Source organism: Centrocercus urophasianus, unplaced genomic scaffold, assembly GCF_019232065.1.
Source record: "Centrocercus urophasianus isolate 14NV4802_14NV808 unplaced genomic scaffold, USGS_Curo_1.0 seq_38, whole genome shotgun sequence".
Classification (NCBI taxonomy): domain Eukaryota; kingdom Metazoa; phylum Chordata; class Aves; order Galliformes; family Phasianidae; genus Centrocercus; species Centrocercus urophasianus.
The window spans coordinates 4,374,808-4,400,522 of NW_024884955.1; the positions used below are offsets into that span (position 1 = coordinate 4,374,808).

Below are 25,715 nucleotides of genomic sequence, written 5' to 3' on the forward strand. Positions count from 1 at the left end.
CCTGAGCAATTTGTTTTGGCTGGGACCTATTTATTTTTTTCAGCTATTCCTGCCTAAGGGAGAAACTAAGAACAGTGCTGAGATGTACTTAGTGGTTTTCTGGTAAATGCAGTTGAGAATAACAGTAAGGCCGCAGAAGCAGTTTTTCTCTTGGCCTTTGGATATTAGAGATAGCATCTAATAATTCAAGAAATAAAATGTGGTTGTACTGGAAAATAGAGTATGAACTATTATTAATAACTTTAGAAACACCACATGCATTTACTTATAAAGCTGTTTATTTTCTGGAGCATAAATCTATTTTCCTAACCACTCTTCAGGTGTGCTGGTATTCAGGCATGTAAATAGTGATACAGTCCACAAGCTGAGTGTCGGTGCCAATACGTGTAAATCTTATGCTTGCTGTGCTTCATTTCAGCACTGCACTAAACTGATTGCAAACCCTTGACTGTGTTGTACTTGTAATAGAGAGGATCTGTTAACCTCAGGAGATTCTAGACATATCTGATAATATTGCACAAAACTGGATGGGCTGGATTTTCATATCTTTCTTGTATGCATTTCTTGAGTAGAAATCCAGCTATTTTCAGTCCCTTAATTTCAGAGATATTAGCTGGGAGGTGGCATCCTAGCTAGTATGCCAAATGAGAACTCAGTAGGGCAGTGCTGGGCAGTGGAGATGCTCTCAGTTATACTGAGAACTACTTAGAATGAGATGGGGAAACAAATCAAATTTTGCCACAAATTATTTGAATGGATGCCTTTTAGCAAGTCTCATATCCCAGAGAAAAACAACAGCCCTCTTGGAATATTTCTGGGTCATACACTATGCAGTGTTTATAAAATTTTCAGGCAAATGATTATTGATTTTACTTATGAGTCAAATGCCATGGAAGTCTTAAAATGGCTTTTAAGAAAGCTATCCCATAGCAATGAAACTTCAGAGCATTGAGAATAGTATTCATTTATTTTGCTTTTTCAGCTCTCCATTTCAAGCTTTAAGATGACTGCCTTACATTTAGAATCCCAATGAACTCTAGGGACACAGTTCCAAATGAAAGATGTAGGAAAGCTAAGAGGTCATCAATGTTCTGCTTCAGTTTTGGGCAGTGGTTTAAGTGTTACAAACTGTCATGGATCCATTGCATTTGATGGAAAATATATAGCAACCTGGGCATCTACCCTGGGTGCTTAATGTGATTACTGTCATTGGCCAGTACGTCTGGCTGGAGCACTCCAGAGAGTCTATGTTTTGTGTTCCCAGTAATTGATGCAGAGGATTCTTCTTCTTCTCCATTTCCTTATGAGATACAGAGCCTGACTCAACTCTACAGTAGCCTGACTTTTAGGAGTTTTAGGAGTTTTACTAAAGTCTGCTGTTTTCCATGGGATTCCCCTGATGTAGTTGAACAGATTGTTCTGCTTTTTCTACATTACGAAAGTTATAGAGTAGGACCTCAGCAAACTCAGATTTTTGTTACTGAAATTGTTGTTGTTATTGTAAAGACAAAATGTAAATTCTACCTACAGCTTAGATGAGTCAGCTCTGATAAACATGAAGAGACTAAAAATGCTTCATGTAGAGCCCACAGTTGGAGGCATGGATGCTGATTTTGATAAGCAGCAACCCTCTGCATATTGGCAAGCACCCAAGTGGTTTATTGAACGTAGATTTCCCATATGTTGTTCTACTTTTGTACGTTCCTTTTGTTATTATATTTTTAATTTAATGCATTTCTTGCTTAATTACTAATTAACCTGGGAAATTCAGGTCCCCTAGGGCTTTGGCAGGACTTGCAATATCCGTTTTTCTGTACTTAACTGTTTCTAATTGAGTAATATCCTACCTATCCATTTCTGGCCCTTATTCTGCCCATATGGGCAGCTCTGCCCCTCAACAGAGAGAGGTTTTATTTCATGCTGTGTATGCAGACAGACTTAGCACTTCTTGTCTGTAAATTAGAAGCACCTTTTATGTATCTCCAAGGCACCAGCTTTAGTAAATGACCTTAAATTAAACTGTTAGGGGGGGTTGGTTGTTCTGTTCTGCGCTTGAATTCAGTGAGTTCAAATCTTCTGTCCTAAGTGCTACTGCGATTTCATTGAAAGCCTACACAATTACATGATTAAGGGAGAAAAAAAACAGAGCCAGTGAAGAAAGGTGAGCATATATAATTAAATCAGACAGTGAACACAGCTTGGAGAGAGAGCTTGGACTGGAGTTGCTGCTTTCTGTGCAACTTTTTGTTTCTAAGGTCATCGTGGCTCAATAAAGTAAGGATCTGCAGCAGTTTTATAGACTCTGATAGGTCTTCTTCCCTTTTGTGTAGCTGTTAATTAGGATGATCTAAGGGGAGTGGTGGGAAAAGTCACGAATAGGAGATCTGGATCTTCTGCAGATATTTATTCCAGAAATGTATGAAATTAAGCCACAGAGAACTATCAGTCTTCACAACAATTTTCACATTTGCTTCAAAGACAGTGTTGCCTGTGGTTGACTGATGACTTGCAGAGGCTCGTGTCTGCTTATATTCAGAGAGAAAAAGAAAATTGTTTCTGTTCTGTTTTCCTTTTCAGTGAGTTTGTATCATGGCTCACAGACATTGGAGAGATAAGCAAACCAGAGGAAGGGGTCAACCTGGGACAGGCGCTGTTGGAAAATGGAATTATTCATCATGGTAAGTGCTCTGTGCCATAAAGAGATGCCAGATTTCAGCCATGCCTTGGGAATGAGGGTGGACAGTTGACTGTGGCTGTTCACATGATGTTCAAATGCTCTTCTGTATCATACCTGGCAAATCCTCAGTGGTTAGTGACTTTTAGAATTAATGGCAGCGGGCAAATCTAAATCATGAAAACTGAATGTGTATAGTTGCACTGTCAGTGAGACTTGCTATTCATGACTGCTTACCCTGCTGTAATTTCATACTCTGACCCTTTCAGCACCATTCTTTTTGTCTGAACACAAATTTATAGCTCGGAGGAAATTGTGCTGTTACATCCACTGCATCTCTTACTGAAATACACCAAACAAGATGCATCCGATTTGGTTTTAATGTTACCTCTGGTTTGAGTTACTAGCTGTTACTGTCTCCAATGACAGTTATTGCTAGACATTAGAAAGTATTTGCTGTGCTTGATTTAGTTAAGAAAATATCCCTTGAAATTTTGATAAATAACTAGAGAAGAACATTTCTCATTATGCACCCCTTAACATAGCAAGAACTTAAAACTTAAGCACCATAATTAAGCAGTTACCCCTACTCTACATCATACAATGTCTTTTATCTTTTGTTTTCACTTGGCGTAAAGTTACTGTCAGATGAAAACTGCTGATCTTTCAGCCTGCCTGGAAAGCAGGGCCAGAGAAGATTGCTAAGTGGCAAAGTGTTGTTCTCCATTCCTTTGTGTTTCTGTTTATTCTGGTTTTTTTTTTTCTTTCTCTGGGCCTGGTAATATGTAAGTATTGGTACCTACAACACACAGCAGAACTGACTGGAATCTCATCTTCTGGGCACAAGAGATACTTTCTACAGAGTTGAATGTCAACTGGCTTTAGAAATACAAAATCCAGAGTGAGATTCCACCACACACAAACATATATGCACTTGATACTGCATATTTTGGTTTATTCTGTGAAATTAAGGAAAAACATCACCATGAGCAGAAATCTTCATGACTTTCTAATGTTTTTAATTCTAAAACATGGGCCAAGTTGTCCTACATTATGAGGAAAAGTCTTTAGAATTTCTAGCTTCTGCCTTCTAAAAAACTGTCCTATGTGCTTTGCAAGGGGCAGACTAAATCTCAAACTGAATCCTAGTACTTCTGAGTTGGACTAACAGTGCAGTCAGTTGTTTCAGGTTAATCAAACTGCCTAAGGTGCACCTTAAATAGTATTTTTTCTCAGTTCATCAAGTGTTGTGCTTGTACTGTGAAACACTGCATCCAAAATGCTAAAGGACAGGCCAGCACAAAGATCTGGCCATGGCAAAGGCAGGAAAGATTGCAGTGACTGAGCTACACCAGCTCACCTGCTGTCTGCTTAGATTACCGTTCTCTAGATCACCCCCTTTGTACATAGTTGTTACTGGTCTACATTATATTAAGTTGTGAACAATGGCACATTTACACTGGATATTGTACTGTCTAGAAGATACTTCATAGCTTACTTTGAATTTGAACACTCTTGGGCACTCTATTGTTATCACGTACTTATGAATCAGGGTAACAGATAATTTCTACCAATTGTTAAATTATAATCTTTATTGTGAGGGTTTCCCTCTTTTGTGTCCCATATGGTTTGATATGACTTCAATCCTCTTCTGATTTAGCTTGTTGGATAAATGTGTTTGAAACTGTATATGTTTTTTGACTCTTCTGACATTAGCCAATGCGCCTTTTAAAAATGTTGTCACACAAAAATTTTGTGCTTGTCTTTAAAGCCTGTTAGCATAAAGTATGACCAAATAACTTTAACTGCCCATAGCATAGTTCTTCTGAGTGAAGAATTGCAATTCTGGGTCTCTCAGAAGTGCTATTTAAATTTTAGGAGAAACTCACAATTAAATTCAAGAATCCTGGTAGAAGAATACTTCTAACAGCTGCAGTTTGTCCCACCAGAATACTCTCTGCGTTTGGAACTGCAGAGCTTTAGGCAGCTGCAAAATGGCTTTAATGCTGTGATAACTGTTGCAGGAATTTGCAGGCACTTTGTTCAAAATTCATCAAAAAACATCAGACAACCCCGATTACCTTTACTGGGACCATTTCCAGTGCCTTACAGAAATCGAATCTTATGCAAAAGGAAGAAATGTAGATTTTATAAAGTTGCTTTTGTTGGTGGAGCTATTCAGAAGTGCACATAAGCATCTATATGTAAACAAGACATCTTAAATGTAGAAGGACCAGCTGGCCTATGAACAACATGATGGGGGAAAAATACTGATTTTAATTATCATACTGATGTTTTAGTTTCAGATAAGCACCAGTTTAAGAATGAGCAGGTGATGTACAGATTTCGCTATGATGATGGAACATATAAGCCAAGAAGTGAGTTGGAAGACATCATGTCCAAGGTTTGTGTTACAGTGCTTACTTGAAAACTAGCGATTTGCAAAAGAACCTTCAAAAGAGTTTCCTCTGCCTCTGAATGTCAGTGTCACGTTGTGTTGGAGATCCCTAGTATTGTTTACCTTCATTCTGTTCAGTTAACTGTACTAATGTCAAAGGAGACATTCACTCTAGGGAGAGGAAGCAGAGGTTAGCCATAAATAACAATAAAGTTGTCACCGCAATCAAGACTACTGATTAAAATTCTACTACATTGTAACAAAAGGTCTTAGGAGAAAATAGGATGCCATAATGCAAAATGTCTGTTGAAAATCCGAGCAGTATGATTCAGGGAGTCAGAAGCCATCAGTATTTAACTGCATTTCCTGATAAATATATGTCAGATGAGTTCTGATGACCCATATCTGCCCATAAACCTTTTTAATGCATTTCATTTCTTCTTATGGAAATTAGATAATGGGTTAATTGGGAAGAAAGATTAATGGAGAAAACATTGGAATGGAGTTGGTTGGAGATTGAAGGGCAGATTTTTGGGGTTCTGAATGCTGGGAAAGAAGAAAATAGTTTGTCAGAGTATAAGGGATTTGTTTCGTAGAACAGTTAATCAGTAGATTCTAGCTGAGCAGAGACATCAGTGTCCAGGTTTTTCTAGCTCTACTAGTCAGCATTTTATTTGTAAAATTAAAAAAAGGTAATAACATCTATCTATCTTTCCCTCTTCAGGGTGTTCGACTCTACTGCCGACTACACTGCCTGTACACTCCTGTGGTAAAGTAAGTTCACCCTCATATTGTATTGAAATCCTTCTCGGGATAAACTGGAATAAGCATTTTTGTTGCTCTTTTATCAATGTGCTATTTATGTAATAGAATCTCAGCTGGAGAATCTTCTTGTGTCAGAATTAATTTGTGTTAGTAACAGCTCGTGTCTATGCATGACTGGTGCAAAATTGCAGAATCTCAGAAGTTTTAGAATCCATCTGGGTAGACTCAACTTTTTCAGCCTGTGTTCAGGCTTTCCTACTGATCCTTCCCTTTACCTCAGTGTTACAAAACTGAGTTCCCCAGGCTCTTATCTTTCCATGTCTTATTCATGTCTTTTTGCTTGACAAGCCTAATGTTTCAGGAGCTAGCTTTTATCTAGCAGGTAGTTGTGCAAACCCCTTTTTACTTTTTGATCTATCGTTTGACCTCTGTTTTATTTGGCATTTTCAAAGTGCTGATCCCTGCAATCCTGTTAGCAGGGCGGGAAAGATCTACTTTCTGTGTTGCAACATTCCTAATTCATAGGAATATGACTTAGCATAGGTAGTGCATGAACCATGAGGATCTGGAGGAATCAAAATTCACAATTCAATTATTTTGTGGAGAGCCTTGAAATATGATTTTGCTTAGCTCTTTCCCTGGCAACTTGGGAGTTTATATATAGCCTTTGTCTTTATAATTTTCTTTAAGTGAAGTCTAACGCTGGTTTATTTCAAGGAGAAGATGATGTACCTCACTTGCAGCAAAGCAAGCTTTGGGAGGATAACATATAAAAAGGAAAATGTTTCAGACAAGTGTTACACATAAAAAGGGTTCTATGTCTCTGATCTAATTCATGGGAATTTGTGAGAACAACGTGAAAAATGTGTGTAAGCACTATGAGGAAAGTTTTTGTTCTGAGAGCACATTTCTGGAAATGCTGTCACGTTGTTTGTTTGTTTTTGCTCTTTTTTTCCCCCCCAAAGTTGTGAGAACCCCATTTCTGATTTCTCACACCCTGCATTCTATTTTTCAGTTGCACTTACTTATAAAAGGAAACTGAACGTATTTTTATCTGTAGGTAATTAGTAAAAGGAAAAGTTGAGTGGGATGAATTTCAGATGGTGGTTTGATATCATATTTTTAGAGAAAAAGGAAATATAAAATTATGTGGTACTAATGAAGAGGTTGATTTGACACAAAGACTTAAGACTTCCCTTGAGTTGCCATTCCAGATATAAATAGACTGTGAAATGGTCCCAGTGGCCATGAAAGTTTCGTTCTTTAGTTATGCCTGATTTTCCCTGAATTCTCTTTTTTAGAGACCGTGATTATCACCTAAAGACCTACAAATCAGTAATACCTGCAAGTAAGCTGGTGGACTGGCTTATTGCACAGGTACGGATTTTTTAAGACGTTGCTGTCTTTGAGAAGTAGCTTAATTTTTCAGTTCCATTTAAAAGTAAATATAACACATTTCTCTAGAGGGCATTTTAATATAATTGAATATATTCAATTTCTTTGAATTTACACTCATTTTATTGCTCATGTGGTCAAAGCTTGTTATTTGGCAGCATAAAGAAGAAGGAGGTCCTGTATTAGCCCTAGGAGTGGTGAACTGGTCATTACTGCAGACCATTTCTGTTTCTTGTGATTTCTTTTTTGAAGACATTAAATGCAGTGTTCATTTGTTATAATCTAGGATTGATGTGGTACAAATTAAGAATGAATCTACAGCTTCATACCACAACCTGCACCATTATCTTTACAAATTGGAGTTGCCCAATACTTACCTTGTAATTACAGAGAAAAGCCTATAGATCAGGGTAGTTACAATTTAGCTTTCACAGTCTAAAGCAGTCTAAGGGGAGAGTATGTCCCCTTGCTCACTGCCGTAGGGTCTACTGCATGCTCTGGTTTTGTCTTAAATGATGGTCTGATTTACAATCACATCAAGTCCTATACTGCCAAAATGGCACAGCAGGCGACTAGTTTGAGTTAGAGTCAGACCTCTGACTACCAGGGATGTTGTTTGTCAGAAATGTTTCCTATAATTGCACATGACATCCTTCTATGTTAGTAAGATCGCTATAATTTAAGGTTGTTCTGTGCTAAATAACTAAATGAGAATGGAGTAGTTGATTGTTTTCCTATTAAAAGCATGGAGGAGAGCAAGCACGTTAGTACTGAAATTGTTGTATCAATTACGTGTAATTTAACAGTCTTCATGGAAGGCTGAAGGAAAGAAATCTGCTTTGGCCAAAAAACAGAGCTGAAATCAGACTAATCTGGCCGTTACAACAACTAATCAATACCACAGACAGTAGAAAGACCCAAATGTCAGTGTAAAAGATCACCTCTCCCTCTGGGAAAAGGTTGCTCATTTCCTTCCCCATTTTTTTTCTTTCTGGTGTGTTAGTATGCTATTAGTTCTCTATTTACTGAACTTTTAGATTAAGATTGAAACAGTTTGTACTAAAACCTGAAATGGAGATATAGAATTCTGTGTAATTTGCATTATGCACATATGTCCATGCATACACATACAATGGTACAAGGATGAGCGGAAATTTTCTGTGTTATGTCTAAAGGGAACATTGTTAAATATTTAAATCACTGTCTACAGCTTAGATGAGTTCCAGTCTTTGTAGCTAAATCAGTTTTTGCTGCTGAATTCTTACAAACAGTAGTTTGCTTGCAGCTTTCATACCTGACTGAATTATTTTCAATTGCTATGCTAGCTAACAATAGATTTTAGTGAGAGTTGTTGAACGCTCAGCTTTTTGCAAAAGGCTGTTTATTTAACTGCTCAAATATCAATGTGTCAGTTTAACATTAGGCATTTGTTCTTGAAAATATTGGTGATGGTGCCTGATTTGATAACTGCCTGTTACTTTCTTTAATTAGACAATGCTGTTTTGCTAGGGGAATGTTTTGAGATCAAGCATCAGGAATAAGCTGATCTAGTATGAATTGCATATGATTTATGGCCTTCCTACACACATATTGCTGTCTAAAACACAAACAGATATCTAAAGGTTAAAAAAATAACTGTAGGAGTCTCTTATCTTTCAGTTTATTTACAGTTGAAAGAATAAATTAGATTTTTAAGTCCCAACCTCTGTAAACTACCCATTTATCTCATAAATTATTGTAAAGTAAGCCATGAGAATTGTCACATGGCAGGCTGTTAAAAACGAGGAAAGACTGACAGGGATTGAAATTAATTCTTATAAGAATTAAACTTCAGGTGTACTGAAGCCCTTTGCTTGCCTCTCCTTGTGTGATTACATAATCCTGCAGTTCCTCCAGGGTTGCTCCAGTCTTTTTCTTGCCTATACAATAGTACTTAGTTCTTGATTTGCAAACGTCATGACTTTTTCTTGCTCCTTAGAATAAGAAGGTCCTTAAACAAGAGCCAGTAATGTAACTGACTGAAAGAACTGATTCTGCATTTAAGTACTACCTTTACACCATAGTATTTTTTGCCAGTATTTGCCTGACAAACAGCTACTGCTCCACTTAACAAGGATGTGAAGCCCACAAAATTTAATGCAAAATGTAATGCTGTTTCTTTCAAAGTAAATTTGTAAGTCACCTTTGGTACCTGCTTTGAAATACTACACTCAAGGCTTCAGGTAGTGAGCAACTGAATCCTGTTTGTCAGACTGCTGTGTAAGGAAATAGAGCGCTGCTGCAGTTTTAACCAGCCCGACCTCTGCAGTTTGCATGCAATACACTTTTTTTTTCTTCCCTTCGGTTTTGAGTATAGATAAGATCTCTCAACCTCTCTGTCTGAGTTTTATTGTCTGTGCCTAATGGGTCCTGAAGTCTGACACTATAACTGAAATAAGAAGTCTTTACTTTGAGATAATGTTATATCCCTTTGTATGTTAAACAGTTGTATTCCAGAATCCTGGTCTTTGTCCTACTAATTCCTGTCAGAGGTAAAAGATGCATATATAGGAACTAATGCTATTTGGACAAGGGGGGTAGCTATATAAATTGCTTACTTTTGTTCCCTACCGAGAGCATTTGCTAATTTCAGAGCCACAAGTCATGAGATGGGGAGGGGAAATAATTTAGTTTAGGAAGTTGTCTGAGGTATAACATTTATTGTCTTGTTTCTAGGGAGACTGTCAGACTCGTGAGGAAGCTGTTGCACTGGGTGTTGGACTCTGCAATAATGGTTTCATGCATCATGGTAATGCATCAATATCCCTCCCTACAGCCAATTAAAGGCGCTCTTTAGTCATACTAGCTGACAGTGTTTGCAAATCCCTTTTCTATATATTGTGCCATATATACTGACATGCAAACAACTCCTGACATCCCAGCAGGTCCATATAAAAACAACCTTTGAACTTAATGTAAAATGTCTGAGCTGAGTACTCTCCCAAGTAAATCCCCTTGATACCAGCTACGGTGAACACTGCAGTGATTAGATGAGCTAGAGGGGGATTATTTTTTTGCTGCATCCCATTGGCATCTGGCCAATGCATAAACTAAGTACTGAACTGAAATCTTGCTCAAGAAATGTCCAGTACAAAGTAAAACTGCCTAATTCCTGCAGCTTGGACAAAAAGTGTAATCCTTGAAGCTGAAGTTCTGAAGCTTCCAAATCTGAAGTAGCAAACTGCCAAGTTTAGGAATCAACCATCCTTAGTGCTGCTGCTGCTGAACTGAGAAAGAAAAGAAACCACAACTGTATTGGTATCAAATTGCAAAGTCCTCAGAGTATAACAGTATTTGTCCAATAAGTTATCAACATAAGTCATAAATAACACTTTCTGTCTGTTTGAGAGCAGAATATTTTAAGTAACTAATAAAGAATTGATGTAAGAATAATTGATTTTCATTGAAGAATTTGATCTCTTTTGAGTCCATGTTAACACTTGGCAGTCACAGCACAGTTTGGCAAGAAGTTCCTCAGCAAAGTATACATGAATGAAGAAGTAGTTCCTCGAGGTTCAAAGTTGTCACTTACACCTTTTATTTTGTGGCCTTCCAGGTCTCATACTTGAAAATACATTGAAGAACTCTATCATGCCTTCCAGAATTTTGTAGATCTCTTTTTCTTTTCAAACCATTTTTATTGAAAAGTCTTAAGCTGTTTAGCCGTCACTCTTTCCTTTAAAGAGGTATTTTACTCCTCTTTCTTTCTTGTATGGTTTTACCATATTATTTTTGGTATGGGACAGAGGCCCAAAATATTGAGTAGCATCTTTCTTCCAAGAGGATCATTTGCATTTTGTATGAAATATATTTGTCAGGGAAGTCAAACATGGCATCACGAACTACTATGCACTGCAAAGAAAAGTATGCCCGTAAAATACAGTAGTAGCTTAAAAATATAGAGCTGAATAGTTTAGTGATGGGGATGCATCTGGTCTTTGGTCTATAAAGACAGGGGAAATACTTAGGATTTCCGTTAACTTTCTTTTTTTTGTTTCTGTTTTGTGTCTTGCTCTGTGTAAATGCTTGTATGTTTTTCATATATATTGTTTCCAGTTCTGGAGAAAAGTGAATTTAAGGATGAATCCTTGTATTTCCGCTTTTATGCTGATGAAGAGATGGAAGGCACCAATTCCAAGAGCAAACAATTACGTAATGACTTTAAGCTTGTGGAAAACATCCTGGGAAAGGGTCTTCTGGTAAGAAATATGTTAATGCAAACTTTTATTTTTCTATGAAATTGGTATTATTTTGTGCTATGGAATGAGAAGGAAAATAGTGAATAGAGTAGAATAAAAATTGGAACTACAGTTTAGCTAGACTTGTCTTTACTGCAAAAATACTAATTCTTCAACTATTTTGCTGCAGAACTCCAATTTCTGCAGTTAAACTCTTCTAGCTAGGCAGACTACACAACTTATTCTAGTAGCAAGAGACATGAGTGAGTTGCAGGCTCCCTTCTCTAGCACATGACCAGACCTACTGCACTACCTGAAAGCTTACAGACACCCACGACAAATGCAAGTAAGTTCCTGCCTATTTCTGACAGGTCTCAAGAAAAGAGGAGTCTCACAGATATGACTATTTCATCCATTTCACAGCCAGACCCATTTCTTCTCCTGTAAAGCCCTTGAGAGAGACATGGAAGTGAGCTGGGACCAGGATGTTGTCTTAATAGCCCTGGAGTTTGCTGAGCATGCACCACAGTGTTAGTGTGGTGGAGGAGAAAGCAGTGAGCAGTACTATCTTGGGAGTGATCTGCCACAAAGTGTAAACACAGTTTAAGCACCATTATAGAGGCAGTAGATTCAGAGAGGAGTTAAACAACTGATCAAAACACAGACGTTTTCAGGCATCAAGTGATGTGAATATGCCCTGCATTGCTGGATCAAATATCAATCTTATTTTGTTTTACAGAAAACAGTTTCAAGAAAATATTGTTCTTTATGTTAATTCTTTTGCAACACTATTTTCTCCCCATATCCCCCACCTCACTGAATGCCATTACAGTTCTTATGGTGCTTGGATTATTCTAATGCTGCTTTGCACTTGGTAGTAGTTGGATTGTGCATGCTTTCTGTTTTGAGGCTTCAGGCCCATCTTTTTCTCCCTTTGAACAACAACAGAATGCAGGAGCGGGATAAAAGCTTGAGTCAGAAACTACAAAAACAGAATTGTTGGAAAAGATCCAGAGGTCCATTACATGGGAAAATTTTCCCTGTGGTTCACATGAACTTTACTGTCTCACTGTTGCCTTGGGAGACCAATCTGTGTTTGTCTCAATGGCAAGAAGTAATATTTAAAGCACCACGACACCTCAGAATTGTTGCTCTATGCATCCTGTGCTGGAGACTGGAGTGTCAGACCAATAAGATTATTCTCCTGGAGAAGTGCTGGATAAAAGGCAGCAGTTAAAAGGTGTTACACTTTGGGTGCTTTATCCCCTGTGATTTGCAAAGCACTCAGCAATCATTTTGCACACTGAATGATGGGAACTGTCATTGTTCAGGTATTTTTAGTTCTCTTCCTTATCAAGACATGATTGAAGAAACAGATTGACTAGTATCTTCCATTTTTTTTCTACCAGTTCAAGGTTATCTGTTAAACAGAAAATTCCAAAACCTAGCAACTGTATGTTAGTCTTAAAATGAGAGATTTAAAGTTGCTCGATTCTGTTTTCTGTTAGTGTAATGATAAATTATTAGGATTCACTAAAGGAACAGAACAAACTGAAGCCTCTTAAGCTTCCCATTCTCCAAGCCCACCATAGGAAGTTTAATGGAGTTTCTTCAGTGCTGTTTTTTGAGAAACACGTTTTTTCCATGAAATCCTTGTTGGTTACTGCAACAAATCCTATCCATTCATCTAAGTTTGCTCTATCACAGGAGAGCTTGAAAACAGAAAACAACAGAAGCTTTGGCGAATATATCATTGGAAATATCAAGGGAAAACAGTGCTTTGTTTGAAATAATGCACTTCAAACAAAGTTTGATACACATTTATTTGTGCAATTGTTTCTTACAGGAGGACATAAATCTCGATGCACTGAAAAAATATACAACATTCTTTTATAGTTGAAAAAAATTTGGATTTTGGATTGATTCCAAGCATTGTGGCTTGGTTATTTCAGTACGCTGTGAACCTGTGATCAGCACATCTATTTGTTAGCCCAGGCCAACTGCAATGCAAATTAAAGCTGGTATCAAACAAGGACAGATGCCCAAGGTAAATGGTACATAGACAATGCAGTCTGCAGAAGACTGCAACATATATTTATATGATATATTCATATATTTATCTGATCTCAAAAGAAAGCATTTCAGTTGATTTCAAAGGTGATACCTGTGTACATTTTATGCAGCATTCTCAAAACCACCATGCTGAATTGGTGATCTGGACTCTAAGTCTAAATCTCAAGTTTCCAGACCTGGGCATTTTTCCAGGGCATCCAGTAGCTCCCAGTAGTGTGCTGCAGTAGTTACAGGAGAGTAGTTGCAGTGTCTCACTGCAATTCACAGCCAGCGCTGTGTCATGTCCTGGAATTCAAGTCATTCAGGGGCCTGAGTACAGAAGTGTGACCAATGAAAGCCAGTAGTTTGAGCACAGAAGTCAGGGCTACCTGAGTTTTGGTTTAATTTCACGCTTGAACTCACTGTATGGTCTGGGCAGGACCTCAAGTTGTTCCATACCTCAGTCTACCATTCAAAAATTAGGATACAAAATCTCATCTATCTGCCTATCTGCAGGACTTCGCCACTGCTCATGTTCTCTTGATATTAGCATGACCACAAGCAAGATGTATGCAGTGCTAGAAGCTGCCCTGCAGCTGAGGATGAGCTGATAGCAAACTGCCTCACACCTGTGTCATCTTCATTCTCCTAGAAATCTTCCTTCATAAACAGTGAACATCTCCATGCCCCAAGCACTTTCTGACACCATAATTCTCCTCATACAGGAAAGGTACCACACTGCTAACTGCTGCTCTCATGACCCATGCGACAAAATGCTTTGTGAATGTAACAGACACAGGTGTAATAAACCTTCCTTTGCATAGCTTTTCTTCTCCCCTCTTTTCCCTCCCATCTCTGCAGAAATTCTCTCTGAATAGCTTCTGACTATGTTTGCCCTCTGTTTTTGATTAAAAAGGCTTATATCTCATATGGGTACCTTTTTTAATGTGGTTGTTTTTCAAGAGTAAGCAGCTGCTTTCTTAATGTTCAAAAGAACCGATTGTATTTCAGGGGCATAGAAATGATTCTTGTAGTGGCAAGTTATTTAATTGGTTTGGACTCCTTAGGGATGAGTGGTAATCAGCTGGGGAATTGCAAGGTATTGCTACTTTTTAGCAGCGAATGAATCGTAGTCTTCTCCCAAGTATTGCATGTAGAATATTATCCATACTTTACATTTTCATAAGGATGCTCCTGGTACAGAAACATCAGTATACAGAATGTCAGATTTCTTTCTTTACAACATGGTGATAAAGCTCCAAATGTTGATGCATTTGGGGATTCTTAAATGTGCTTTGGTTCTTTGCTTTCAAACAATACATTTTGCAGTACTAAGAAACAGAGGAAGACAGGTTAGTAAAAATGCTAGCATACAGAAGGTATTCATGCATTTTAATGATAGCTGCATGCAAATGATCATGTAGACTTATGTAGCTGATGGATTCTTAAGTTTTGCAAATCAAAGCCTCTAAATTTTTAAATACATTTTTTGCTTACGCTTTCAAAGTCCAATCAAAGAAACTGAGCAGTTCTTTCAAATGCAAAATGAGAATTGGATGGTAATGTATCCTAAAAAGTTTCTGTTCAATTCCAGACATGTAGTGCTGTAAGTACATGTTGGATTGGGTTGAAACTCATTACACCTGCAATACTAAAAATCTAACTGGTGGTGTACTCATTAACAGAGAGCTCTCCTTGTATTGAATGTACTTTAAAGAGCATTGTTTCTGAAAATATTTTCTTAGGAATGTCAAAGAATGGCATTTATCTTTTTTTCTTTTCTTTCTTTCCTTTTTATCATTTAATCTAAATGTCCTCTAGAAGGATTTTTGTTTTGCAGGTCTTTTGTGTTAAGCATTATTTTAATGTGGCTGTAGGGCTCTTGCAAGAAAGGATGATTCTATTTCTTTAGGTTTTTTTCCTAAGGTTAAATCCTGAAAAAGGACAACATTTTAAGATGATTGACTTTAGTGGTTAATGGGCAGTATTCTGAGATAGCAGGAATCATCAGAATCAAGTAATTCTTCATAGTGCTTTTCCTAGTGGCATGCTAGATTATAGATAGCTTTATTTCTCCTCTCAACTCAATTCTGATTCATTGGATAGCCCTTAAATTTGTAGAATTAACTCACAGCAAGATGTTTATCCACTAGAATTTCTATTTGTCCACTTACCAGAGGCCAGGCTTAGTTTATTTTTTAAAATGGTTAGTGGGTTATTAAGCTTTTTTCATTGTTAATAAACCACTAGAAAAGGATGGGTGAATGATATATTTGCCATAATTTGTATGATTTCAAAAAAATATCGATAAGGTTGGTCTGTGTGACCTCAGTGCAAATAAAAGGAAGCAGATTCCCAGAAGCAAGAACAGCAATCTTCTCCCAACCATGAAGTGTACAGACTGAGCATGTTGCGTGAGTCTTGTATGTCTTCCTGCAGTGTTTTCTCTTACACATCACAACTGATGAGTAATGATTAAATCGAGCTGACCAACTCTTGTGATGTAGATTTATGTAGAATTATCTATAAGAAATAGGCATAAGATGCCCAATTTATGTAAAATGGATAGCAATGAGTAAGTCACTTCACTTTGGTCTGTAAGTGTATTTACTAACAGAAAATACAGAATATTAATGAATTCTTGAAAGTTGAAATAGCTTACAAAAAATGAAGGGCTAGAATTTTAAACCAAAAGCAACTGAGTAATGAAGCATGCATTTTTAGTGGGAGATTGATTAACTATTGGAACAAACCCTCACGGGGGTGGAATACATTCTTCACTTCTTAAAGACTGCAGATCATAGCTGGATAACTGCCAAGAAATTCTGCTTTAGTACACTAAGGGGATCAGTGCAGAAATAATAGATTAAATGTAATGGCTCGTGTTACGTAGGAGTTCAGACCAAATAACCCAATAGTCCCTTTTGACCTTAAGATCTGCAAGTGTATGTCAATCATGGCTTTAAATGAAAAGTCCAGTTTCTGAACTTCATTCTTCAGCCTTTCAACTCACTCCATATTTATGAAGTGTTGCCTGGTGCTCTTTTTGTTTTTAAGATTTTACCTGAGGAGGATGACTATGGATTTGACATAGAAGAGAAGAACAAAGCAGTTGTGGTGAAGTCAGTTCGAAGAGGGTCTTCTGCAGAGGTAAGGCCTGATAATTGTAAATATTTTGGTTTTCCTAGCTAATAATGTTTCTGTGTTTTAAAAAGGTATAAAACTATCCTCTTAAAGCCTGTTTATTTTAAAGGCAGCTAACAGAAAATTTGAAGTCTTCTACAATTCCTCTGGTAATAAACTGTTTATGTAAATTACCAAGGGTTTTGGCATCTGTTAGTGACTTTCTTGCTGAATATTTCTCATAGATGACAGACAGCAACAGTATCTTTATGTGATGGTAGGATACCTCTGGTTCATAGAATCATAGAATGCCTGAAGTCAGAGGGGACCTTGAAGACCTTGGACTACCAACTAACCAAAGTTCCCAACTACCAGGTCAGGGTCCAGGGCCTCATCCAGCCTGGCCCATAATGCCTCCACGGTTGGGGCACCCATATCCTCTCTGGGCAACCTGTTATAGCACCTCACCACCCTCTGAGTAAGAAATTTCTTCCTAACATCTAGCCTAAATCTCCCCTCTTAAAGCCATTGGCTTAAAGCCATTCCCTCTTGTACTGTCATTATCTGCTTGCACAAAAAGTTGATCTCCCTCCTGCTTGTAAGCTCTCTTCTAGTACTGGAAGGCACAATTAGATCTCTCCAGAGCCTTCTATTTTCTAAGTTGAACAAGTCCAAATCATTCAACCTTTCTTCATAGAAGAGGTGCTCCAGCCCTTTATGGCCCTATGAACCCTCTCCAACAGCTCCACATCCTTCCCATACTGGAGTCCCCAGGCACAGCACTCCAGATGGGCCTTACAAGTTAGTGGGGGACAATCACCTTCTTCTCTTACCACCCCTCTTTTGTTGCAGCCCAGGATGTGGAACCAGATAAATCTGATGAGAGAGGGCAAGTAATGTTGGCTGGGGTAGTGGAGATGTACAACAACAAACAGATATATTTGAGTGGAGACTTTAGATTTGTGATTTTCTTTCCATAAAACATATGCCCTAAATTTTCTCATGAGAATTACACCTATAAAGACAAGACAGGAGACTAAATCACTTTGTGTGGCAGCACACAGAGGCAATATTTCCAAATAAAAGTCTGGAACAACCATTACAGGATTTGAATGTCTACGGTCATCTGTTGATCCCATCTTTAGGCTACAGGTAGGCCTGGATGACTGACCAAATGCAGACAGCTGACTGGAGCATGCTGATTTTAGCAAGTAGGGAATGTCAAACAGGAAGGGATTTTGAGCTGAAACTTAATGCAGATTTTTTTTTTTTTTTTTTTTTTAATTTAATTATTAAATAACCTCAGTATTGCTAATTCTTATTTGTTTTGTGGTCACCACAGAAACTGATTCCATCCTTAAAATCAACATAGGTTGGCCAAAAATGTTATTAATTTAAACTTCCACTGTAAACCATTGCCTGATAGATAATCCTGCTGTCCTTGCTTTGGCAATCTGCCTGTGGAATATCCTTCAAATCTGCTTGTGTTTTAAAACAACAGAAGCACACAATTTTCTAAGGAATCTTTATCTTCCAAGACAAATTATTTGTGACCATAAGCCCATCTTTTCAACCTCAACATAAAATATTGCTCAATAAAAGAACTAAATCTGCATGTCTCTGAATTGGAGGCTCATTCTGGAAAGACCTGAAGTCTAATAGTAATGTATTTAATTATGATCTTGGGCTTTTTAATGGCTTTGTAATACCAGAAGGATATCCAGCATGTAATTCCGTGTGGTTCAGCAGCTGTAGGCCATTTACAGACCATATGCCTGCTGTCATACTTTTCAGGGACAAAAATTAAGACATACAGCTTTGCTTCACAGTGCCCACCACAGCGCATTATGTTCATTAGAACTGTCAGACTTTAGACCAGAGTACAATTCCAGATTCACCAACTGAACAAACCTATAGTTTGCATGGACTTATTAAAGATCAGTGCATTGCTTTTCAGTTTGGCATTTTGATCTCCTAGTACACCAGGGTCAAAATTGTCATGCATAGGCTCTGGTGGCACACAGCACTGAACTTCATGCACATGCCACAGGTGGCTTTTTGGTTTTAGATATGGCACATCTCATGCCAATCCCAAAATCATGTGCCTTCAGAAATACATTCCATAACCAGTCAGCATCTCCTCAGTTTGCACCTTACCTTCTTTCTTAACCTAGCTCACTTGTAGCTTAGTTACAGCTGGACTTCTTCCCCGGCTTTTAATCTTGGAGCTGGTTTATGAATTATATTCTATCAGAAGGAAACAACAGTAATAAAGATTATCCTTTTGGGAGGTGTAGTTGCTGTCTTACTGTGAACAGTCAAGTGATGAGCAGATGTCTGGTGTTTGAACAGCATGTGTTCGAAGCGCAGCCGCTTGGCCAGTGGCCATGCAGATGAATTGCAAAGAACAAGCTGGAAGCTAGGAATAATGCTGGTGTGTGGGAAAATACAGTGGCCTGGATCCAGGCAGCTGCATTGAGTTGTCATGAGGAGCATCCATTATCCATGAAGTGCAAGTGCTGTGACATCGCAGGTCTTTACTCTTAGACAGGTTGTCATTTTGTTATTAGCCGGCTTAGTTAAATCCTGATAGAGTAAAAGATGTTTAGATTGAAGTTACTTGTTTGTAGGGATTCATGTGGAGCTGTGATTTACAGATCTACTATGATTATGTGTGCAGGTAGGTTTCCCATATGCACAAGCAGTAAGTTGGTAATATAAAGAGGTCATCCACTGGTAGAATGATTGCAGATATGCAAAGATTTTAGTTAGCTGCACGTACACTAAGTGTGTGAGCTACTCTGAGAAAATCAGACCTAAGCCATAATGACTTTAGAAATGTATAGTACAATTATTACTTTATAATAAACTCATCAGTGTAAGTAGTTGGATTTGATGATCGTAGGGTCTTTTCCAAGCTAAATGATTCTATGATTCTAAATGCAAATAGCATGAACATTTCCTCTGAATAATAAACTTTACAAAATTCTATTCTAAGCTAAAATGCCTATCTACTGCTATTTATACATACTATCAGCTTTATAGAGCATTATGTACAAAAAGGAAAAAACGTTAAGTGTGGGTACAGAAGAGGACGTTATGAACTGTAGAAAGCTTAGCAAGTAAACCAAGGAGAGCACTTTGTAGTTTTCCCCATTAATTTTGAGGGGAAAAAAAAGTATAGGAAAGTGTAGATAAACTGATCTCTGATATATTTAGGAAAAGCCAAGCCATGTGTAGGCATTGTCAAAGTTTTTCCAGTCGTACACTTACAGATTTGTTTTTTTCAGAGGTCAGAGTTACATATTTAAGAGATTTATGGAATACTGTTTAACTTCCTTTCTCCCAGTCCAGACATTTGCCAATGGCTTCCAGGCAGAACAGGGAAAGGGCTTGTCACATTTAGAAACAAGCCCAACTGCTGGACTCAGAAGTAAAGGGAAATAATACTAATCCATAAAGGGTTAATAGTTGAAGCCACAGACTCATGTTTATTTATATATTTTTACTTCACTAAAAGGAAGTTTGATATTTTCTTGATATCTTAACGCCCAATGTAGGTGCTACTATTCACATTTTACTGATATGCAGAAAGGTTTATGTTTAGAGTATGTTTAGGGTTGTTGTCCAGCAGGAAGAACAGGGGATCTGGATTCTATCATTGAATCTGTCTCTGACTAAAGTTAGATGAAAAAGTTAGGAATTAAAATGAAAACATTGTGTCCTTTTATTCTGATGAAGAGCAAGTACTTCATTTAAAGCATAGGCAGGATTATACTGCCACAGGTTGCATTTACTTATGGTATTAGGTATAGATTGTTTTTGCATGGCTAGGGACCAAAAACAACTTGTTCCTGTGCTCAGCCTGTAGGCTGTAGGAAATCACGCTACTCTATCTCACTGAGTAACACAGCTAGCCTCAAGTCTCCTATTAAGGAAACAAAAAAATGTGGCAGAAAAGTACAAAGCAAGATATATATATCTGCAATGGGTTTGTTGGCGAAATCTGGTTTTTTTTGTAAATGCAGATGACTTTTAAGGATGAATGATGAAGGATTTGATGAACCAATACAATATATACAGTTTTTTGCAAGCCTTGGAACTGCCAATAGCAGTCAAACCTCTCTAAACACACCGTGGAGCCTGAAATCTCAGAGATACTATCAATGATCCAAAGTTTCTGTGGTGTTGGTTTCATTTGCAGATGGCTGGCCTGCAGGCAGGAAGGAAAATCTATTCCATCAATGAGGACTTAGTCTTCCTACGCCCGTTTACAGAAGTGGAAACCATTTTAAGCCAGTCCTTCTGCTCACGAAGGCCACTTAGGCTTCTGGTAGCCATCAAATCAAAAGAGTAAGTGCTAAGCAGGGGGGGGTTATTTTTCAATTATTAAATATGTTTTCTACAGTCTGTAGTGAGAGCTGTGTAAAGTCTTTCGAATAAGAGACTGTTCAACAGGAAAACAGGGAAATGACAGAAATGATTATGGTACAAAAGTCACAGATTGTTTTTGGTGATGAATCCCATACATCTAGAAATGAATTAGGATATATGTTCTGGACATAGCAGTTAACTTTTGGCCTATTTGTGCAAAAAAAAACCCTGACCCATAAGGGCTGTCATCTGTCACAGATATAAAATATCTCAGACCCTAATACCTGTTCAAGCAAAAGTAATTTCCACTCTGTTGAAGCTTGCCTTACTTTTGAATAACTAACTCTATCAGCCCATATCATTTTCAGTCCATTATGGTACTTTATTATGAGGCATGATTCTGTTAATATCTTTGACATTGCTAAATTTTGTAACCTCCTAATTTCCTATGAAATTGAACCTTCCCAGTTATCACTTGATGCTGGATTCTTGTCTGTTTATTTTTGTTGCAGAGATCCTCAGCTGCTGTATGTCAGTACAGCTGTACTGAGGTTTCCCTGGAAATGGAAATAAATATGGATATGAGTACCATAGAAAGTTTTTGTCCTGCATTACTTGCTTAAAAATTAATAAATTTGCAAATCTCAAATTTTAATTAAGAAAGAAAATCTCCCATCTGCCTCAGAGAATGTAGATGTAGTCAGTGATTTCTTCAAGTCTTTTTATTTTTTATTTATTTGTGAACTATTTGGGTGCTTTCCTCTATCCAAAGTTCAGTTGCGAATGCCAAAGAAAAAGGCTTTTAACATTGCCTAGAGCTCTAACAGCTTAACTTAAAATGTTGTTTTCTCCTCCTCTTGATCTACCTGCAGGATCATTAAAATCCCAGATTGTCCTGAAGCACTTTGCTTTCAGATACGGGGAGCAGCACCACCATATGTTCATGCAGTAGGAAGAGGTAAGTAGGAAGACTGTGGTATAATTAAGCTGGAGTACATATATGTTACATAAGAGTATGTACATATACACCAAGCATGGTGCAAGTTTCTTTTTCTCCCAGCACTACAGAAATTCTGAAGGATAGATACATTTGTCTCATACAACTAACTTCTCTTCAAATAAGGACTTAGCAAAAGCCTTGAAAAGACAGCATTCAGCTGTTTTTCCTTCTTGCTGTTCTTTACCAGAAACCCTTTCCAACCTTTTCAATTTTCTCTTCCATAGTCAGAGTCATAGGCTTTTCTGCCTAACTCCCCTGCTGTTGTTTTTATCAGGTTCTGAGGCTGCAGCTGTAGGCCTTCATCCAGGACAATGCATTTTGAAAGTCAATGGGAGTAATGCATCACATGGAAATTATATGGATGTTCTGGAGCACTTTACAGCATACAGGACCAAACAACAGGAAGTGCTGGTATGAATACAAAACCTCAAAGTACATTAATTCCTCCCTTTCTTCTGTGTTTTTATACTCTATAAATGTTCATAAGAGCAACTTACACAAGCCTCTTTCAACTTGCTCCCATGCCAAAGTCCTAGTGTAACCAAGGGAGCTGATTACAGTAAATCCCAGCTGTGTATAGTTGCAAAAGCATGTACCAATAGCATGTGTATCAGTTCATGCACTACTAAACGTTATTAGCTGCTTACTAAGACTTGAAGTGCACCCAGATACTGATGCTGATTTTCTAGTCTCTGAAATTCAAATACTGGGATAACGTTCATATTTCAGCCAGTGTAGAAGATAAAAATCAACTGGCAGCTAGATTCACCTTTGTAATCCAGCCCTATGGACACTGAGCATTTTTTACTGGGGTCATAATTTCTTGCAAGGGATTGTACCAGTGGGTGTACAGAACACATGAAGATGCTGAGGAGGACAGAGTTCAGCAAGCAGCATCCAGTGCATATCTGAATGGCAGTCATCCAGGGTCCAACAAAGAAGACACTTCACTGACAGGAGATGAAGATTTGGATCCACTTCAAAATATCCACCAGGAATCAGGTAAAGATTTTAAACAGGAGAAGGAAACCTAGGGAAGATTTAGGGGCTTAGAAAAGGAAAACTGCAGTAGAAATATAAAGTGTTATGATTATTCCTGAATATCTCTTGTGCTAGTAAAGCTTTGTAATAAAATGAGGTCTGTCAGAGGAAGTGCTCTTATCTTGCAGTTTATTTAGTAGAATGAAAAAAGAGATACACATAGAAATCATACCCCTGCAACTCTCTGGAGTTATGGGCTCTTTCCTGAACAGAAAATATGATTGTTAGGATCACTAAGTGAATTCTTAGATGTTTGTTTCCAGCAAGTGCCTTAGAGAATCTCTATAATACGTAGCAATGCCATTTGTTATGTAAGTAGAGAAAAAAATATGTTGTTTGTTCTGCTTTTTATTAGCTGTTATAGCCCAAGTCCCTCAGTAAATGACATAGGGTCTTGCATGCTCAGGTAGGTAATGATTTGAGTTATTTTGTTGACTGCTTTTGTATCAAGCCATATACCAGAATCACACAGTGATTCTGCCACGTCAGCATACTCCCCACCAGAAAACCATTCTCATGGCTGAAGGCCCTCTCTTATGCCAAGATACTCAATAAAAGGCCTGAAGGAGACATTAACTGTCCTTTGAAAATCTAAGTAGGAGACAAAAGCCAGTTTAAAATAATGATAAAGGAGGTTCTTCCTATGAGATGTCTGGACTCTATTTTACATGTTAGCTCTGTAGTTTCTACTATGGGCTATTAAAAAAAAAAAAAGGTATATATTCTTATTAGAACCTGTAAAAAAAATGCAAGCAAAGCTGTGTGGACAAGTCCAGGCACAATTTAGAAGCAGATATAGATAACCTATGTTATTTGGCTGAATAAGATGTGTTTACACACTGGTAGATGTAGGATGCTAACAAGATTCAGGCTTAAGGTACTGCCTTTGTTTTTGATATTTTGATATTTTTCAGTTTGCTGGATGCCATAAAAGTAATCAGATCCCATCCCTTGTCTTCACAAAAGCCAGTTTTTGAAATGGAATAGTTCAGCATGTTTAGAACCATTTGGTAGCCCTTGCAAACTAGGAATTTATGGGCAGTAGCAGCTTGAGGGGAAGGTCTGCAAGTAGCTCCATTTTAACTTCATTTACATAATTTTGATCTGGAGTGAGTTTTCAGAGCGTGTTACCACTGTGTCAGCAAGAGGTGGGGGGGGAACATATTTCTTCCATCTTGGAAAAGTAGATGGTAGGGGAGAATACTGAAGCCAGATCCGCTCCAAAGGTCTGAGCCTGGATTCTCTGAATGCCACTGGCAACTTTTCCAAGAACATCTCTGTGAATCCCAGGTAAGGACTGCTGAGGCTGGTAGTCTGAAGGCCAAACAGTGCAGTTTGGCATTGCAACAGCAGGAGGGGTGCTTCTAAAGGCAAGGGAGCAGTCCTCTGGCAAATCTCAATTTGATTAAAATTTAAATTTCTTCTGTGATGACAATGTTATTGCCCTTATTTAAAAATGTCATCTCCTCACCCTGTCTCTGCCCTACCATCTCAGTCTTACAGTTGTACAGAAAGTACATCTGGAACACTTAATAGAATCATAGAATGGCCTTGGTTGAAAAGGACCTCAAAGATCACCTAGCTTCCTAAAACTTCAACAGAAAAGCGGCATTCTTCCAGTGGGTTGTTAGAAACAACAAGGCTCTAAGATTAGCATACTTCCCTTTGAAAGCTTCTGTGAAGGACTATGTATGTGAATGCTGAACAGAACTAAAATGGTGTTCTGTGCATGGCTGTGCATGTGCACACTTGGAAGAACATCAGAATCTGAACTGGAGCATGTGGGTTGTCTAAAACTCTTGTAGTGGCCAACAGCAAATGTTTTCTTCACAATACCCTCCCAGACTCCTTGAGCCAGAAGTTGTATCTTTGTGTCTTTGCATTTAATACCTCTCAACAGATTTTTCTTTCCTCTGCATGTCTGAATTCATGTGTGCTGCTGAACGCCTCTAATGACTTATTTTGTTTCCAGCCCAGATACAACAGACTGTCAGCTCTCCACTGATAAGTGGTGAAGAAACACCTCTCATTAGCCTGACTGTGGATAACACTCACCTGGAGCATGGGGTGGTATATGAATATGTCAGCAGTGCAGGAATCAAATCCTTTGTCCTAGAGAAAATTGTGGAACCAAAAGGTTGCTTCTGTCTCACAGCAAAGGTATCTGACCAACATACATGGCCAGCTTCATTCCTGAACAGAACTGGGAAGAGAATAATATGGGCATTTCTCTATAATTGTCTTGTTACTTCAGATGAGGTAGCACGCAACTGTCTCAACTCTGCCTGGAGTTTTCCTCATTAAAATGGACTGACTCAAACTAGCTCTCATTTGTTGTGGGCAAGTGAGCAAAATCTTCCTAGGTTTCAGCTGTTGAGGGAGAGATAGGAGAGTCTCTCTGGAACTAAGAGTCGTTGGAATTCTTTCTATTTTCTGACAGGTAATGTACTTTTTGATGATACTGAAGATTAATTTCTTCAGGCAAGAATTTCCTTTACTCTTAAAAAAAAAAATAAAAAATCAAGGTTTTTTTCTTTTCCCCATCTGATGGACTGGATGGATCACTGAAAGAATGAGATAGAAACATAGCTACTGCAAAACAACAGTGCCATGTATTTGGATCCATCTATGCACAATGATGAGATAATAGTAAATGTTTCTATCACATCCCTGTGA

General features: G+C 38.0%; 1 protein-coding gene across 1 annotated transcript in view; it reads left to right on the forward strand.

The window, feature by feature from the left end:
* PREX1 (phosphatidylinositol-3,4,5-trisphosphate dependent Rac exchange factor 1) overlaps window positions 1-25,715 on the forward strand; it is a 150,260-nt gene that overhangs the window by 101,824 nt on the left and 22,721 nt on the right. The window contains exons 11-22 of the mRNA XM_042832320.1: window positions 2,578-2,678; window positions 4,975-5,078; window positions 5,797-5,846; window positions 7,139-7,214; window positions 9,948-10,020; window positions 11,328-11,470; window positions 16,559-16,651; window positions 20,829-20,977; window positions 21,871-21,956; window positions 22,273-22,409; window positions 22,829-23,000; window positions 25,012-25,199. Of these exons, the coding sequence (XP_042688254.1) occupies window positions 2,578-2,678; window positions 4,975-5,078; window positions 5,797-5,846; window positions 7,139-7,214; window positions 9,948-10,020; window positions 11,328-11,470; window positions 16,559-16,651; window positions 20,829-20,977; window positions 21,871-21,956; window positions 22,273-22,409; window positions 22,829-23,000; window positions 25,012-25,199 (1,372 nt within the window). The remainder of the gene's footprint in view (window positions 1-2,577; window positions 2,679-4,974; window positions 5,079-5,796; window positions 5,847-7,138; window positions 7,215-9,947; window positions 10,021-11,327; window positions 11,471-16,558; window positions 16,652-20,828; window positions 20,978-21,870; window positions 21,957-22,272; window positions 22,410-22,828; window positions 23,001-25,011; window positions 25,200-25,715) is intronic.